Below are 17443 nucleotides of genomic sequence, written 5' to 3'. Positions count from 1 at the left end.
TATTTTATAAAGTCACACCCAATAATTAAAGAATAATTATACAATTTTATGAAGTAAAAATATAGTACGATATTGAGTTATTATTAAAACAATTTAGAGTTAAAGGTAAATAAGATTATCAACCGATAAGTAATTAAGGCAAGATGAGAATAAATAAAGTAATGATGCAATCGCATTAAGTTTGTGATTACATAAAATAGAGTCAAACCTAAATATAACACTATTTTTATCCAAAAAAAAAAAAAACAATAGTTATTATAGTAAAATGATGGTTATATTAAATATACTGTATACACATGAGTGACTCAAAATTATGAGGCTTCAAAAAAAAATTGTCGTATGAAATTTATGTTTTAATATCACTTAAAATAATATTGAAGAATGATGATGTTAAAAAAATACAATTTTTTTATAAAAATGGAAAGAAAGAAAAATATCTACGTTTTATTCAGAAATGTTTTAAAATATTGAATTAAACAATATAAATATTCAAATTAATAAATAAAATTTTTACTAACAAAATCCAAGATAATATATTGCAAACAAATGGCTAATACCTTATTAAGTAGAATTTATCCTTACTTTTTTATAATAATATTACTATTATGAAGTTAAAAATTTGAGATAATTTGAGTGATTCCCTAGGTTTGACTCCATAACATTGACTTTCCTCATAGTTTACTATGCTCCAATATCGTTATACAACACACTCTAATACTCCAATATTGTTATACAACCCACTCTAAAATAGGAGATTTTAAATAACTCATGCTTGAATTAAAACTCTTTTCATTAATAATATGACAAAAAGAAAACTTTAAATAACTCATGCTTGAATTAAGATTCTTTTCATTTTCTAGAAAAATAAAATAAAATTGATGTTTTTGTGAATCCTAACCCTCCATGGCTTTTTCAATTTTTTCGATATATAAAGATTTTTTCAGCGAGAATACAAATGTAATTTTTAAAGGTAAGCAAGAATTGATTGGTCTTCTTTTTGGTTTAATGTTTTCAACGGTGAATTGATTATTCAGTATTGCGGTGGAATGAATTAGTACAATTCATTATTTATTGACATATTCAGGATTTCAAAAGAGACTAGGTCTGATTTTTTGGGTAGAAGCACTCTTATGATTTCTGTTATTCATTTCTCTTTTATGAATAGTGGTTCTACGTTGGACGATTGGTGGGTAGTTTGAAAGATCATCCAAATTTCTAAAAGAAATAACTCTTAGAGTTTCTGTAATTCATTTCTCTTTTATGAATAGTTGGTTGTGTTGCAGAATTGGTGGGTAGTTTGAAGGATAATCCAAGCTTCTGAAAGAAATAACTTTTAGAATATCTCTAATTCATTTCTCTTTTATGAATAATTGGCTATTTATTGATGGTTATTGGTGGGTAGTTTGAAGGATAATCCAAGCAAAAGAAATTTGATGCAAGGCTATAATTTGGAAAAAAATGGAAAAATTAAGTCTTAACACGTTCGGGAATAAAGGTTGTCATTATTATTATGTTTAATTTACCTATTGTTTAATATGTTTACATTGTAAATATTTTAAATATTGAATAAATTATTCAGTGTATTATTTAAAACGTAAAATCAAAAGACAGTCAAAATTACCTATTTAATATGTTTACATTGTAAATATTTTAAATAAAAAATAAATTATTGAGCAACTTTCACATATAACAAACATAAAAATCATATTTGTGTGTTATAGCTATCGTTTGCATAATTGCGCTCCATAACAAATTTTATATTTGCTATGGAGCCTTTGATTTGTATAATTCTCTAGATACATCCAATTTTATACAAATTGTTCAGTTTTGTATAAATTCATTTATACATTGCAATTTGTATGATAAGATCTATATTTGTATAATTATAAGTGTATAGGACGAAAATATATGTATTTGTATTTGTATATACACTTTTCTCTCACTTTATACGAACAGAAATGCATTTTATACATTTTATAGCGAAATGTATAAAATGGCTAATTGTATACCAAAAATGATTAATTGTATACCGAATCAGATGGCAAAAAAATGGGATGTTTGCTGCGAATTACAAATAAAATAAACTATGGCTATATAACATTTAATTTAAATTAATAGTTTACTAGTTATTTCATACATTTTTTCCTAAATTATTTAATGTATTATTTAAAACGTAAAACAAAAGATGAAGACAAAGTAAGGCAAACTTAATTTAAACCAAATTAGGATAACACCTACCCTACAAATTCAATAAACTATTTATTGTTTATCATGTATTACTTGGAACATAAAATCAACGAACTTTAAAACATAACGTCAAAGTTCAAACCAAATTGTAGTAACAAATACACTAAAATAGAGGTGACCTAATTGAGATAGTTCACGCTTGCTAATTTACCTAGTATAATATTAACACATATAAATTATAATATGAAAAGAGGTTTAAAAAATAAAAACATATTATTATATTTAATAGGTTACTATATAATAGAAGATCGAATTAGAGGAGCTTAGGGTTAGTCAGTCAATTGTCTGATTTGCCCTTCTCCTCAAATTTCCTCTATTTTATATTTATCATTTTTCTTTTTAGTATATTATGTATTTAAAAATTATAAAAAATAATATTATTATCTATTTTACTTTCCTTTTTAGTATATTATATATTTAAAAATTACAAAAAAATAAGTACTATAAATTATAATATTTAGCATTTCATCATTTTTCTATAATATAAGAGGGAATAGTGAGGAGCTTGGGGTCAAGAGATTAAATGTGTCATTCAACATGTGTATTTCTATTCCTTACAAGTTACCGCCTCCTCCACAGTGCTACAATGACCTTTCTTTTTAGTAGCTTATATCCATTTATAAATTACGGGAAAAAAATGGTACTACAAATTTCAAAAAATTAAAATACTTGATTTGGTAAAATAAATAAAGTTGGTAAAATGAAACAAGCTAAGATTGGTGCAAAGAAAATCTCCAACAAAAAAAAGTTTCAACAAAATCTCCAACAATTGGGATAAATTTAATAACTTTAATTTCGACTTATGTATAATAATTATGAATGTGATATCAAGTCTAGAAATGATAATAGATATAGTTGGAAATCGGAATTAAGTAAAGAGCTATGCAGTGTAAATGTATATTATCAATTATATTCGTATTTATTATTTACAAATTAACCCAAAAGGGATGCTATGGGAAATCTTCCACTTGGTTCATTATTATGGCAGGTTTATTTAATGCGATTTATATTTTGTAAGATTTGTGAATTATTGTATAAAAAAGATTTATCTAATGCACACCTGAAGAATAGTAAACATATTTTTTTCTGCAATTTCAAAAAAATAAAAAATCATCTACACAAAGAAGTAGTAACTCCAATGGGCAGTAAGTGACAAGAGAGAGTTACTCGGATGCTAAGCACTCTTACTTCCAACTTGAAAATTGCGAGTTCGAGTAAAGAAAGAATTGACAATAAGTTAACTATTAAATTAATGATAGAACCTTTTATATTAAACAATACGTCTTAGGGGTAGAAAAGGTCTAATAATACCCATTTTTATATTCTTTTTCCTTCTATATCAATTACTTTACCTTTATTTTCAAGATTATTAAATTATTTCCTTGATAATAAAAAAAAAACAAATCTTGTTTTTATCCACACGACTCCAATCCATATCATTAAACAAAAAAAAAAGTTGTTCACTTGTATCAAGCTTCTATAAGTGTTGAAAAAAAAGGTGTTTTAGACTCAATCAAACTAAAACTCCATATAATATATAGTTCTATTTTCTCCAATATTCTCCTCCATCCTCTTTTCTCCTACTAGAAATTGTCACTTTGCTCTTTGATTTTGTAACATCACAAAATTAAAGGTCCAAAATATGAAAAATAGACAACAAGATCATGTGGTCACACTTATTTGGGCAGAAACAAATAATGTGAGGAGCAATTTTAGAAGAGTTTTTCTAAGAATTATGACTATTTTCATCTTTTTCTTTTGTCTTCTTTATGTTTTATACTCCGTAATTTGTTTAAACCCTTCATTCAAGTTAACTCAAAGACCTTTAGATACTTTTATGAGATTTGACCAAGAAAATACAATCCAAAGAAACCTTAATATAATTCCCCCAGAAAAAACTCAGCTTCACCATATTGTTTTTGGCATTGGATCGTCAAATGCCACGTGGAATTATCGAAAAGAGTACGTAAAATTATGGTGGAATCCAAATAAAATGCGAGGATTTGTATGGTTAGATAAGAATATGAGTAGTACTAGTAATTATGATAATGTTACTACTACTACTTCTCTTCCAAAAATCATGATTTCAAGTGACACGTCAAGATTCAGGTACACGAATAAAAATGGGGATAGGTCAGGGATTCGTATATCCCGAGTTCTATCAGAGACAGTAAGGGCAGATTCGGAAAATGTGAGGTGGTACGTGATGGGGGATGACGATACGTTTTTCGTGCCTGAAAATTTGGTTAGGGTATTGAGAAAATATGATCATAAGCAATATTATTATATAGGGAGTGTATCGGAAACACATTGGCAAAATCATGAGTTTTCTTATAATATGGCTTATGGAGGTGGAGGTTTTGCTATAAGTTATCCATTGGCAAAGGCAATTGAAAAAATGCAAGATAAATGTATACAAAGATATCCATATTTGTATGGATCAGATGATAGAATGCAAGCTTGTATGGCTGAACTTGGAGTTCCTCTTACTAAAGAAGTCGGATTTCATCAGGTTTGTGAAAATCATATCTCTCTAGCATACACGATATTCTCTTCAGACCCTTTTCGGGGTTTTTTGATGCATGGTAGTTGATTTTTATTAATTTGATATGTTGTCAACCTTCTTAGGTAATCTAGTACCATGACCTTTTGTTTAACTAATTAGTCAATAGAATCATAGCGACTACTAGAATATAGGGTCTTAATTAAATGGACAAGATGTTGATTTACTAAAATAACAATTAAATATAAGGATTTAAGTAAAGTGATATTTTATTCTAAGATAAGATATTTCACCATGTATATGTAATCACTTATTCGATTATTAAGGTATAAATGGTGGGATAAACCACGACTACCTAATATTTCCAACCAAACACAAAATAGCCCTACATTTATACTTTGGAATTATTATTTTATCAGGTTATCAATTAATCCTTTTAATAGAAATTACCTCTTATTTAATAATTAGATAAAGGATAAAAAAAAAACTTAGAACAAAAAAAAATCCAGCAATATAGGTGGGTGAGCCTTTATGATAACCAATCCTCAAATACTAAACCACTTTCCAACAATTAGGTGGGTGACCTACAATTATCTACTTTTGAAGGATGTGTCTCTACTCATATCTCAAATTATTATACTTAGTTTTAATAAATCACAATACAATTAAATGCTATATTTGGAAAAATGGTAGGTCAACTAAACATTTTTCCATCTATGTATTTTATGTCACATTAATGTAGGTTTCTCATCAACCTACTTATATAAACCAAACTACTTAGGTAGAACTTAACCAATATAAGTTCAAAAAAAAAAAATAGACGTTAGTCATCAAAAAAAAAAAAAGTATAAAACCAAAAGGACCAAAAAGCTTAGCATCAATTAACCAATTACTAGAGATATAATTAAGTAATTAGTTAACCCAATCCCCAATCCACACACTTAGGACTACATAAATTTACAATTCTATGCCCAGACTATTGTTTGAGCGTCTAAATGAAATTTACTAACAATATGGCTTTTCTTACTTTTTATAATGTATTTAAGCTTTCTATTTTACGATTTAACAATATGACGGTGTTTATGTGGAACAGTTTGATCTATATGGTAATGTAATGGGCCTCCTCTCAGCCCACCCAGTTTCCCCATTGATTTCTCTTCATCATCTTGATAAAATCGAGCCCATTTTCCCCAACGTAACCCGAGTTAAAGCCTTGAAACGTCTCAAGAAGCCCATTACACTGGACTCAGCTGGGCTTATGCAACAGTCCATATGTTATGATAGGCCCAGAAAATGGACCATTTCTGTCTCATGGGGCTATTCGGTCCAGATAAATAGAGGCATTTTACCGGCCCGTGAAATAGAAAAGCCCATTACAACTTTCAATGATTGGTATGGAACTAATGATGAGAATTCCCTCACATTCAACACAAGACCATATCATAGAAATGGTTGTCAAAGACCATATTTCTACTTGTTGTCTAATGCATACGCGTCGACGACTAATGACACAACGACAAGTGTATACGCGCATGATGGGGCGCCTCGAGGGAAGTGCAAGTGGCGTATGGCTGATCCATCCAGGATACGACACGTGAAAGTGTACAAGAAGCCTGATCCAAATTTATGGGACAAGGTAATTTCTTTGTGCTTGTTGAATAACTATTGTCATCTATGTTGTCGGACTCTCCAAAAATGTTGCTGCAATCTGACACATATTTAACTGTATTTTTGGAGAATCTGAACAACATAGAATGTTACTATTTGTTAGTATGATATATGCTGATACATTTGTTTTTGTGGATGTTTTCAAGCAGTCTCCAAGAAGAAATTGTTGCAGAGTCTTGCCAACAAACAAGAATGACACTCTTTTAATAGATGTAGGTGAATGCAGAGATAGTGAACCCTTTTAATTGTAGTGACAGATAAAGAGGTTTTTTTTTTCACTTTCTTACTAGTGCTATCCATGTCATTATTTGTAGTCCCCAACCCCCTCATTGAGTCTTTGGTTTTTGTCTGATATGGAAAGGAGGTCAGATTATACATATTGCCATGTACAGCAAAAAACTTGCAATGCATCAGGTGAGCTATAATCTTGATATACATTGAAAGAGGGAAATACAAGAAAGAATGTATGATCTTACTTCATATATAAACTTATTAGTGAGTGAAAACATCACTGTACTATGTTTTGAACAATAAAAAGAATGACAAGATTCGGAGTATAAGGGCTCATGAAACCAGTGTAATCTTGTGTGTGAATGAATCTGTTGAACAGGCCTAAGCAACATAAATACACTTAATAGAAAGCTCTTCATATTTGTTTCAGATACTTACCAACACACGAAGCGACACTTCTCCGTGCTCTCAATATCTAAAGCTTATTTATCTCCACTTCTGCTGCACTTTGAATAAGAGTATTGACCTTAACGCATTACTGTCTTTTCTTCACATTCTTCATTCTTTTTCGACGCCATTCACATAACAAATGTTCCTCCCCTTTAAATCCAGTATCATTGTACGGTTTATATTCTTGTTCATGTCGTGTTTTTGAGCCATATGAGGGTTGTAGTTCACATGGATCATTAGCGCTAGTACTTCATCCACTGGCTTTTTTCCCCCTACTAGGCCTTATTATTTGCTTCAGAAGAGCCATCTTTGGGACATTCCAATGCTCTATATGCCTACATACTTTTCCAGATTTCTCATTGAAATAGTATTCTGTATAACCAGTTGCTGCAATTAAGTATAATGTAGAGTTAAAGGCAACGACGAGAATCGAAATAAAGCAAGTAGACTATAGATGTAGTAGCACTGTAGCAGTGGCTTCAAGAACCTGAAAGAATGGGCTTCCATGGAAATGACAGTATGCAACTAAAACGCCAATGACCAATCGCCTTGTCCTGTATTTACAAACACGCGCACTTGGTAAACATCACAACTTTGCAAGAAATCCATCTAATCGGAAGAAATAAATTCTTAGCACTACTAGACGTAATCAATTGTGAACTAACCTTAAAGTCCTCCCATTTCATGAGTTTCATATTTGATGTTTCAACAAGGTAACCAAAATTAGTACAGTTCCTTTTAAATCGACTAAGCCCTTTGAAGGAACCTGCTGGATCCGCAAATTCACACTTCTCTTCATATGCATTAAGGGTCAGATTTCCTGAAAATCCAATTATGAGAATTTATGTAGCGAAATCATTGAACTTTGTTTCGTATCAATAAAATCACTCAATTTAGAATTTCAAACTCCATGCTCAATGGAACTATGACACCATGAAAATTTAAATACCTGTAACAAAGTAGGATCTTTGGAAGTCATCTTTAATGGAATCAACCACAAGGGAACGATCAACAAGTCCAGACCCATCAGTTGCAAGTTCCAAATTCCCCTCTGAAGGAGCTTCAGTACCAGTCGGAGAACGGAAAATTGATGCAGCAATCCCGAGGAATTCAGAACCATACCAAGCCATTTTGAGCAGCAAATTTTCAGACTCGGAATCTTGGCTACTAGTACTAGAGCTGGTACTAGTATTGTTTGATGAGTTACTTGTGGAGTTTTCAACGTTGCATCGGGACAACTTGAGTATTTTCTTACTACTATTTGGCCGGAAAATGGAACCCCGGTCGCTGGACTGGAGATTGGGAATTTTGATGGAAGCAAAAGAAGTAAAAGTAGCCATAGCAAAGACAGAGAAGCTTTGGTCGTTAATTAGAAGTTGAAAATTGAGTATTTGTATTATTATAAAATAAATATCTATGCTCAGAATAAATACTGACCACAAAAAAACTGAAAAATTATAAGAAGGGCAAGAAATTAATGTACTTCAAAAAGGAGATTTTGTTGTTCTTTTTCCATTGATGGAATATTTGTTATTTTTATTTTACAGTGCAAAATAATCAAAATATAATGGGACATTTTTTACCCATTTAAGTGTGTTTTAGGCAGGTATTACTCATACGTGCATTGTTATATACTCCAAATTAAATTTTATACAAAATAGTACGAAAATTCTTGTAACAAATATGGACGTTCAGCAATTAACTTTGCCAGAAATTGTTATAATTTCAACTTGTGTAATGCTGACAATGAAATATACTACCTTGCCTCCAAAATTAAGTCCAGGAACAAACTAATCAAGTATTTCCAAAGTCATGCCTTTATAACAAGTTCATTTTCTAAAAAGAAAAAAAAAACACTAAGATTAGCAAAGTAATTCAATAAAACCAGGTAGTATAGAAAACTTTCTAGGAAGGAATCCTAAGAATTCTCCATCAGACTGAACAAATATGGAGCCACTGCTGCCAATTTCTTCAATTTCAATTGAGCGCGCCCTGCAACGACAAACAAAAACTGTTGAAGACTTTCATAAACATAGACTAAGCTAACAGACCCCTTAAAGTGGATCTTTGAGGTTCTTATGGATATTGTAGAGTATATTGACCTGGGAAACCCCAAAACACTAGAGGTTTTATTAAGAAAACAAAGATCCTAAAGGCATTACTTTCTGAATAACTATGTCCAAACTGACTTCTTTTTCAAGATGCAACATTGCACAGTTGCACTAAAGTAGTTTCAACAATGGGCAACTTGGAATTCACAATAAGAATTTAAAGAAGAGATCAGAAATGATTTTTTCTTTCTGTAGCAGCGGTGGTATACCTTCTTGAAGATACATTTTTCACTGATAAGTGTGTCCCGTTGTACAGCTTATGTAGTTTGAGAATAAAATCATACCACTTGAAATCCTGCAGAATGACCATCTGCACATAAAGTAATTAGCCATTGTAAGTCGTATCTAAGCAGTTCTTGGAAAACAGAGATGTTGAAAATAATGACCGAGAACAGGGAAAGAGAAATCATTAAACCTCATAATCCCCGCTTGAGGGGTTGGCATTTGGTGTAATCTTCATTCCGCCACCAAAATATTTTGCATTCCCAATGCAAAGAGCAGTTACTTGGGAACATACTTCCCACTCACCCTCATCAACCTAGATCATTCATCATGTTTTTCTACTGATAAGTAAAGACAAGCAAAGTAGAAAGACGGACTAATATATGTTGACCATGCAGAGCAAAATGAACCATCCCCCTCATTATCCTTAAAATTGTTCAGAGATACCCAACCCTAGTAGGTAAACCAAACTGACCTTGATCCTAAGATCTTGGTTATGGTGCCGAAAGAAAGCTTGCAAAGCACCGATTACATAACACAAGTTTCCAAATTTCTTGTACCTTGCTGCATAATAACCTGCTTTTGCACTTCTGCAAAACATTAAGTGAATTATGAGGTTCAGTCAGTAGATGTATTTACAGATCAGAAGCAAGAACTGCATCGGCACACAAGAATAGAACTACACACTAAAAAATAAGAATGAATGAAGGCGACAAAGCTTTCTTTGCTAGAATCACTAAGAATTGCCAGAATTAGATGCATTTCCCATAATTTGCTATATGCTAGCCTAGAATCAGTTCTCCTTTTTCATTCAATTCCTAATTCTGGTGAAGACTCAATGCGTTGAAGGGGTAAATACAAGGGAACGGAATGAAGTAGATAGAGAGAAAGGAGAGGACACAATTTGCCTGTCCAATCCTAATTTTGGTAAACACTCAATGCCTTGAAGGTGTGAATACAAGGGAAATAGAATACAGTAGATTTTAGAGAATGTAAGGACACAACTAGCCTGTCTAATCTTCCTAGAATTGACACTACACTCGCACCTTAACAAGAAATCACAATTTTATGGGAGTTCGGGAGCAATGAAATCAGCAGCAATACAGGAACAACAAGTCCCAATTATAGAGGAATGGGAATGGAACAAGGATAGCAGATTCCCATCGCCAACTGTCAAACATAACTCTAACTTAGGAATTTCCAGAAACAGTCCTTACAGATGAATATCAGCAACATTGATGAAATAATGTGACTCTCCAATTTCTCCAGCTATGCATCCAACATCAATTTTTGATTTCAGCCCTACAAAACACCTAAATCAGACTTTCTTCAGCATAATGAAGGAGAAGGATGGCGGATAGAAATACTGCAGCCGTTATTATAGAATAGGATATCTCCTTCTCTACTATTTATTTATTTTCTGGGTTAAAAAGGGTCTTGAATCAGACTTTTTGCCAACAAGAGATAGAGTCCTTGTGCCAAGTACCTTTAGCAATGCGTTCTATGGCATCATGTGGATCATTTTTCCTGATGAAAAGCAAGACCATCTATAAATACTGATACTCCATACAAGGAACGACAAAAAATTAAGCTACAAAAACAGCAGAAGTTGCAGTTACCAGCCAAGCGTCCTGGCAAAGTCAGATCCAGTACCTAAGGGGATTATCTGTTAAGAAAGGACATCATTTAGGTATCTTCATGGGGTAATTGATACCAAGCAGTTTGTAAGGCAAAAAGCACACAAAATGAACTTCACAATATCTCAAAATAATGTTCTCAATTTGATTAAACAATGTCAATCAGTCAATGATGACTCACGCCAAGAGCAGTAGAATGGCTGGAGTTCATATCATGATTACAAACAGGTTTTCCACCGCAGAAGAAGCCATTAACAACCTGAAAACCATGAGTTTTAATCAATTGAGCCAAAACTTAATATTAAGCATGGATATAATGGCAACAGAAAAGAAAATATGAATCCTGTTTGAGCTATAATATCTGCAGGCTGCCATAGAAGTTGTAGCAAAAGAAAAGCCAACATTAAGTACAATTCAACGGGAAAAGTACTAAGGAAATTGTATGACTACGCCAAAATGATGATATACTACCAGCCAGCCACAATTGTAGATGGGTCTACCTTTAGACCGAGAAAAACTTACATGAGCACTATTTCACTTGCTCTTTATCTGTTATATTAGCATATTTTAACTTGGTAGCAGTCTGGGATACTAGAAGAAAAGTGAGTTATTAATTTTTTTCCTTTTATCAGTGTCGGGATTCTAGCTGTGTGTCTTAAGGCCGGATGCACCTTAGTACAAAAGACAACTGCAAACTGAAGACGCTAGAGAGGCTCAGAGGCAAGTAAGGAAAAACAAAATAGAAATTTAACTGATACACCAAAAACAATCCCCCACCAACTCCTTTCTGTTTCCTTTTAGTGCTATATACATGTACTTGTGCAGTTTGAAAACAGAAAGAAGAGATTTTAGAATTCAGGAAGAAATAGGATGAACCTCATGAAGAGTTCCATCACCACCGACTGCTATTACAGCATCAGCTCCTTCACGTATAGCCTGACAGTACAATTGAGATAAAAGTTTCTGCATTCCACCTGATACTAGCTTAAATCAGAGATGTTTGGGTGTTTACCTCTCTTGTTATGTCAATGGCATGAGAAGGACCTGAAGTTAAAGATTCGCATATCTGGTCAAAATAGAGAGAACTTTTTCACCTAAACAATCATTGACAAAGAATTACAGTAATATCTACAAGAGCATTAAACATTTTTGTCCATTTAAGTTACAACACGTAGATATATTCCATGTAAGAGGGATATATTATCCTACAAATTTTTACAGAAATCAACTTATATGATACTCCTACCATACTTAATTAGCATCGAAGAATAAGTAAAGCCTGATAAACGCCTGGGTTTTTGTCATTTACTGGGAAAACAAGCAGTCTTATGCTGATACTGAAAGCAGCCACCATTTTGGGACATAGCCAAAAGGATAATGCCATAATATATTTTAGGATGGAAGGCAACAGTTTGCACCCTCTAGCTAATTTCACTTTCTGATCTTAACAACTTAAGAGAAAAGATAGGTAGCATTATTTATGAAACTTGACTAGAAAATTACACACATTTAAAAACTCCCGGTTTGTTGAAAATATGGTCCCCTCTAATGGAGAAGGCCAAGGGCCAATATATCTCTTACAACAGACTATCAGGAATATAACTTCAGGTGCATCTACACTTGTCAAAAAAAGATATCAAACAACATTTATTATGACTGAGTATGGGCAAACTCTGATCCTTACCGGACCACAAAAAGGAAATTTTAGTTCCACCAAAGTTTAAAACAGGTAGATGTTGCAGAATATCGTGGCACAAATATTCTGATACCTATAGATGGTGGTACCGTGCGAATTTGAGGATCGTTTGGATACTCGTGCATGCAAATGTGAGATGTTACCAATATGTTCTTCCACCATTATATTCAGTTCTAAATCCTTCATGTTTGGTAAAAACTTTACATTGATCAAAACCATGAATTTTCAGAAGTACTGCAATCAAAATTTAACTCAACACATACAATCTAGTTCATGAGAAGTCTAATAAACCTGGTATGTGAGTATTGATCACTACTGTCTATTAAAGTTGACTTCATATGAACATTCTCAATTCGTCTATTAAATGGAAGGTGTCTCGCAGCGTCATAACAATGAAATTCCGTCATCACTTTCAAAAAGGGGTAGACAATAAAAAAAAAACTATTCCTTTGTGACCAATTACAAAGTTATAACTTCAGAAAAATTTGGCCTAAACAAAGTGGACAAAACATCAAATTCATAAGGAAAAAGCAATACATTCATAAAACCAATAAGATAAGCATTAAAAAATTCTACCAAAAGTTAGAAACTTTAACAACAAATAAGCAAAGAAAACCATAAGTTAGGGAAACTTACATTACAGTCATTACCCAGGCGAGACCTGAGGTAAGGAAGTAACTTCTTCCATTGCTGACCCGTCGTTCCATTAGCTCCTGTTTCAATAAAACCAAGAAAAAGACCAATCAACAACACCTCTGAGCCTTAAATTCCCAATTCAACCTCATTAAACATGTCAATCAACACCTTAATTTCCCAATTTTAAGAACCCTCAGCTTATGTCATTCCACTAAAAAAATTTAAAAAAAAAAGACGCATTTATGAAGAAAAGGATTTGGGGTTCAATGCGAATAGTGTGGGTAGGTAGGCAAACATTTCAAGTTGAAAACAAACCTGTACTGGTGAACTATTTAAACGGAGAAGGGGAAAAAAAAATCTTGGAAAGAAACAAAACCTCTGGGATTAACGACGAATATGAGTTCTCGGCGGCGAAAGGAAGCGCCGCCGCGGAGTACACTGCAGTCGGATGAGGTGAGATCTGATGGCATAGGCGGTTGTGCTCTGATTAAAGAAGGATTTCTGGCCATTGCAACTACTACTACACCTTGATATATAATCATTCTTGAAGCAATAAATTTATATATACACACACAACATAAAAAGGCACACCTTTCTATGTGGGAAGATTTTGATGAGGTAAAAGGTGATCAATGGAGGTTTTGAGAGTTGAAAAACTGAAATTGGGGTTTAGTTAATTACTCTAGCTAGTTCTACAGTAATATGGGACCTCTATTTTTTTGAATCCTAATACTGTTGTTGGCAAATCTTGCTTTGTTTTTGTTCCATTTAGGGACAAAAGAAAGATCAATTTCACAAGAAAAATAATGTTTCAATGATGGAAAAGGTTGTTTGATGGGATCTCTTTTGGACACATTAAACATTACTCAAAAAACAATTCCAAGTTGATGCTTAGATTGTGAGTGTTTTTGTTGTACAAGTATGTTACATTGTTTTTGTTTTTTTAAATACAATAATTTTAGTTTGTTTAGCAAAGTTTATGTGAAACCAATTGCACCTTTTTAGGGGTGAAATGACATTTTTGGTATCTAATAATAAAAAAAATAAAGTATTTAGTTGGCATGAATTTAGATTAGCCAGACTCCAATGCATATAATATCAAGTGAGAAAACAAATATAGAGTACAAATGAAACTATTATAAAGAGATGTGAATGTAAAAAATTGAATAATATTATCACTATACGTAACAACTAATTCGATGTTAGTTTGACTGTAAGATTATTTTTCTATCCCATTTCCTCCTTCAATTTTTTATTTCCTTCTTTTCAAAATAATTGTCGTTTTATTTTTTGAGAGTTAATTTAACTTATTTTTTAAGCTTAATTTGATTATATTATTTAAATATTTTAAAATTAGAATTTAGATATTCAAAAATTACATCAAAAAAATTTGTGAAAAAAATTATTATATCAATATGACCAAAAAACAAATATTAAAATATTAATCAAAGTTTATATAATTTGACTCTCGAAAATTAATATGTGATAAGTATTTTAGGATGAAACTAATATTAAATTTCATATGAAGTGAAAGTAGAACTAAAGATTAAGGACCAACAAAAGTCGTTGTGATAAGTATTCATTTCACATTAACTAGCGGCATTGGGTTCGAGTCCTCCTAGATACAAAATTGTGTTTGTTAGAAAGCGCTTGATGCACATTGTATTACTACATCGAGGAACTACATGATTCAATTGTATTCTTAGCATCATATAAAATTCAACTTTGGGAAAAACTCGACATGATCAAGCAGGTTTGAGAGAGTCCAAATATCTTCATACGTCCATTGTTGATAGCACATTCAAAAGCCTCCATAATAACAATCACTTCATCAATCATGGTTAAACATGCTCAAGAGAGTTCAAATATCTTCATACATCACTTCCTACATCCATTGTTAATTGCACATTCAAAACCCTCCCCAATGACAATCGCTTCATCAATCATAGTTTTCCTAACATAATAAATTGAAAATCTATGGAAATGAAGTAGTTTTCCAAAGCTATTCACACGTCAAATCAATACTCGCCCTCTGATAAATTTTGCATTTGTAAATAATAAAATTGTTGTTAGTTTAATAACATGATGTTTTTCAGTTGAGGAACAAGTAAATAGTCTTTTAGTTAATAATCTTTAATAAAACATCATCTTGGAGATCTGTTAATTCAGTCACATGATGATTTTCAGTTGAGGAGCTAATAGGTAGTCTTTTAGTTAATGATCTTTAATAAAATATCATCTTATAGATTTGTTAGTCTAATCACATGATGATTTTTAGTTGAGGAACAAGTAGATAGTCTTTTAGCTAATAACTTTTAAATTTGTCATACTCGAAAAGGGATTTAGAAATAATATCTCTTGGTTCTAGTCTTTCCTTATTAAATAACCAAATATTTCTATCTTTTCAAATTTGCCACATAATATTATCACTCAAATTTAAAATTCTACGATTTTAGGAAAAAAAAAAAATCATAGTATTTAAAGAACAATAAGTTACACCACTAAACAGTAAAAGTCGTAATATTTTCAATATCAAATCAATTTAAGACACTACTCCCGCACAAATTGAAACCGAACACATTTAAATAACATATATTTTATATCTTTATATCCAAGACTACAAACTTTATATACACTATCCACATTTGTTAGTCTTTTTATCTAAACTAGATTCACCCCACGTACGTTGCACGTGGTTGCCTCATCTTGAGATTGACATGAATATGTAAATGTATTAGACTATATTAGTCACAATATATTGTTTTTTTTGTAGATGACTTTTCCTACAGTTGTAACCGTTATTTATGGGTCTTCAATTATAGATTCCTTAATAATACTGCCTTACGCTCGAGTGATTTACTTATTCATGGTGTTTTTTGGCGCTGCCTTTGTTATAGAAGTAACTTACTGAATTGTTGATAACTGTTGACACCTAATTTTGGACCTCCACATTATAGATTAATCATCGAGCTTCTTCAATTTCAAACAATTTAAAATAATTAGTTTCATAAATTTTCAAAAAATAAAATAAATTCGCAAGTTTTTAAATAGTCTATCACTTTTTGTATTTTTTTTAATAATATATATGTTTTATATAATTATGTATGAAATAAGTATATCCTATAAATATTCGAAAATCATCCCAAAAGATTTTATGTTTTTAGTGTATTTTAAAATGATGGCTATAATTTTGAATTAATTAGCTTTTATGAAATTCGAAATATTTTTCGAGTTATTTGTATGTAAGTTTTGTCAATTTTATAATTTTTTTAAAAAAAATAATAATAAATACGTTTTTATAGTTATGTATATAATTAGTATATTTTATTTGAAAATCGTCTCAAAAGGTTTTAGTGTTGCTTTAAATTTTGCCAATTAGTTTAATTAATTAATAGTTAACCTTTTAAAAATTGATTATTTTATTTGATTAAGATTAAGAAGCTCGTTAATTAATTAATATTAATTCGTTTTATTTAAATTTTAGCCGATTTCACTAATTAACTCAAATTGGTTAAGTCTTTAATTCAATGGCTATAATTGCAATCCAATGGACCAAATTCTAAATTCCAATCTAAGCTTCTTCTTTTTTTTTCTCCACATACAAGACCACAATTGGACTGATTTTCAACCAAATTGGGCCCAAACATTGACCCATTCAGCAGCCCACTCTTATTCCCAACTCCCAACCCAACATACAATACAAACCCAACCCAAATCCCTTCAATTCAATAACCCATTCCTAGCAGCGTAATACATACAACAATTCCCAATTAACTAAAAACAATACAATACATACAACAACAGCAAGCAGTAGCCGAATGCCCCACCCCTGCGTTTTCTCTTCTTCTCCGTGTGAACCAGACAGCAGCAGGACGTGTTTTCTTCTCCCTCACGCGTCAACAAACATCAGCTCCCACACCCTGCTCTGCAACAACCGCCCATTTCGATCTCTTCCATCCGGATTTTAGGGGATTTCAGTTGAAATCTTGTACAAGCAGCAGTTCCTTGGTCCTTGGGAAAATTTGAATCAAAGATTGAATGG

General features: G+C 31.8%; 3 protein-coding genes across 5 annotated transcripts; 1 reads left to right on the top strand and 2 right to left on the bottom strand.

Annotated features, from left to right (window-relative positions):
- The first annotated feature begins 3850 nt into the window (after positions 1-3850).
- Positions 3851-6675, top strand: LOC125877601 (uncharacterized). The gene is made up of 3 exons (XM_049558847.1): positions 3851-4759; positions 5844-6386; positions 6568-6675. The coding sequence occupies exons 1-3, from the start codon at positions 3890-3892 to the stop codon at positions 6661-6663; spliced, it is 1509 nt and encodes a 502-aa protein (XP_049414804.1). The 5' UTR covers positions 3851-3889; the 3' UTR covers positions 6664-6675.
- Positions 6676-6869: 194 nt separating this feature from the next.
- Positions 6870-8480, bottom strand: LOC125872894 (uncharacterized). 2 transcript variants are annotated; one of them, XM_049553691.1, is made up of 4 exons: positions 8049-8480; positions 7765-7919; positions 7587-7653; positions 6870-7486 (listed from the first exon to the last, which is right to left on the bottom strand). In XM_049553691.1, exons 1-4 carry the CDS (start codon positions 8437-8439, stop codon positions 7350-7352), a joined length of 750 nt encoding a protein of 249 aa, XP_049409648.1. In that variant the 5' UTR covers positions 8440-8480; the 3' UTR covers positions 6870-7349. The 2 variants fall into 2 exon arrangements, with proteins under 2 accessions (XP_049409648.1, XP_049409654.1); XM_049553697.1 differs by having other exon boundaries at positions 6870-7471.
- A 303-nt stretch (positions 8481-8783) lies between these two features.
- On the bottom strand, positions 8784-14264 carry LOC125852880 (sphingoid long-chain bases kinase 2, mitochondrial). 2 transcript variants are annotated; one of them, XM_049532562.1, is made up of 12 exons: positions 13778-14264; positions 13402-13478; positions 12082-12135; positions 11946-12005; positions 11251-11328; positions 11052-11098; positions 10919-10959; positions 10650-10734; positions 9908-10022; positions 9626-9748; positions 9420-9520; positions 8784-9091 (listed from the first exon to the last, which is right to left on the bottom strand). In XM_049532562.1, exons 1-12 carry the CDS (start codon positions 13941-13943, stop codon positions 8962-8964), a joined length of 1077 nt encoding a protein of 358 aa, XP_049388519.1. In that variant the 5' UTR covers positions 13944-14264; the 3' UTR covers positions 8784-8961. The 2 variants fall into 2 exon arrangements, with proteins under 2 accessions (XP_049388519.1, XP_049388524.1); XM_049532567.1 differs by lacking the exon at positions 11251-11328.
- Between the last annotated feature and the right edge of the window lie 3179 nt (positions 14265-17443).

The sequence above is a fragment of the Solanum stenotomum genome, chromosome 1 (genome assembly GCF_019186545.1).
Source record: "Solanum stenotomum isolate F172 chromosome 1, ASM1918654v1, whole genome shotgun sequence".
In the NCBI taxonomy this organism is placed as follows: domain Eukaryota; kingdom Viridiplantae; phylum Streptophyta; class Magnoliopsida; order Solanales; family Solanaceae; genus Solanum; species Solanum stenotomum.
Note: the sequence above shows the minus strand (reverse complement) of the source record. Positions and strands in the feature narration are given on the sequence as shown.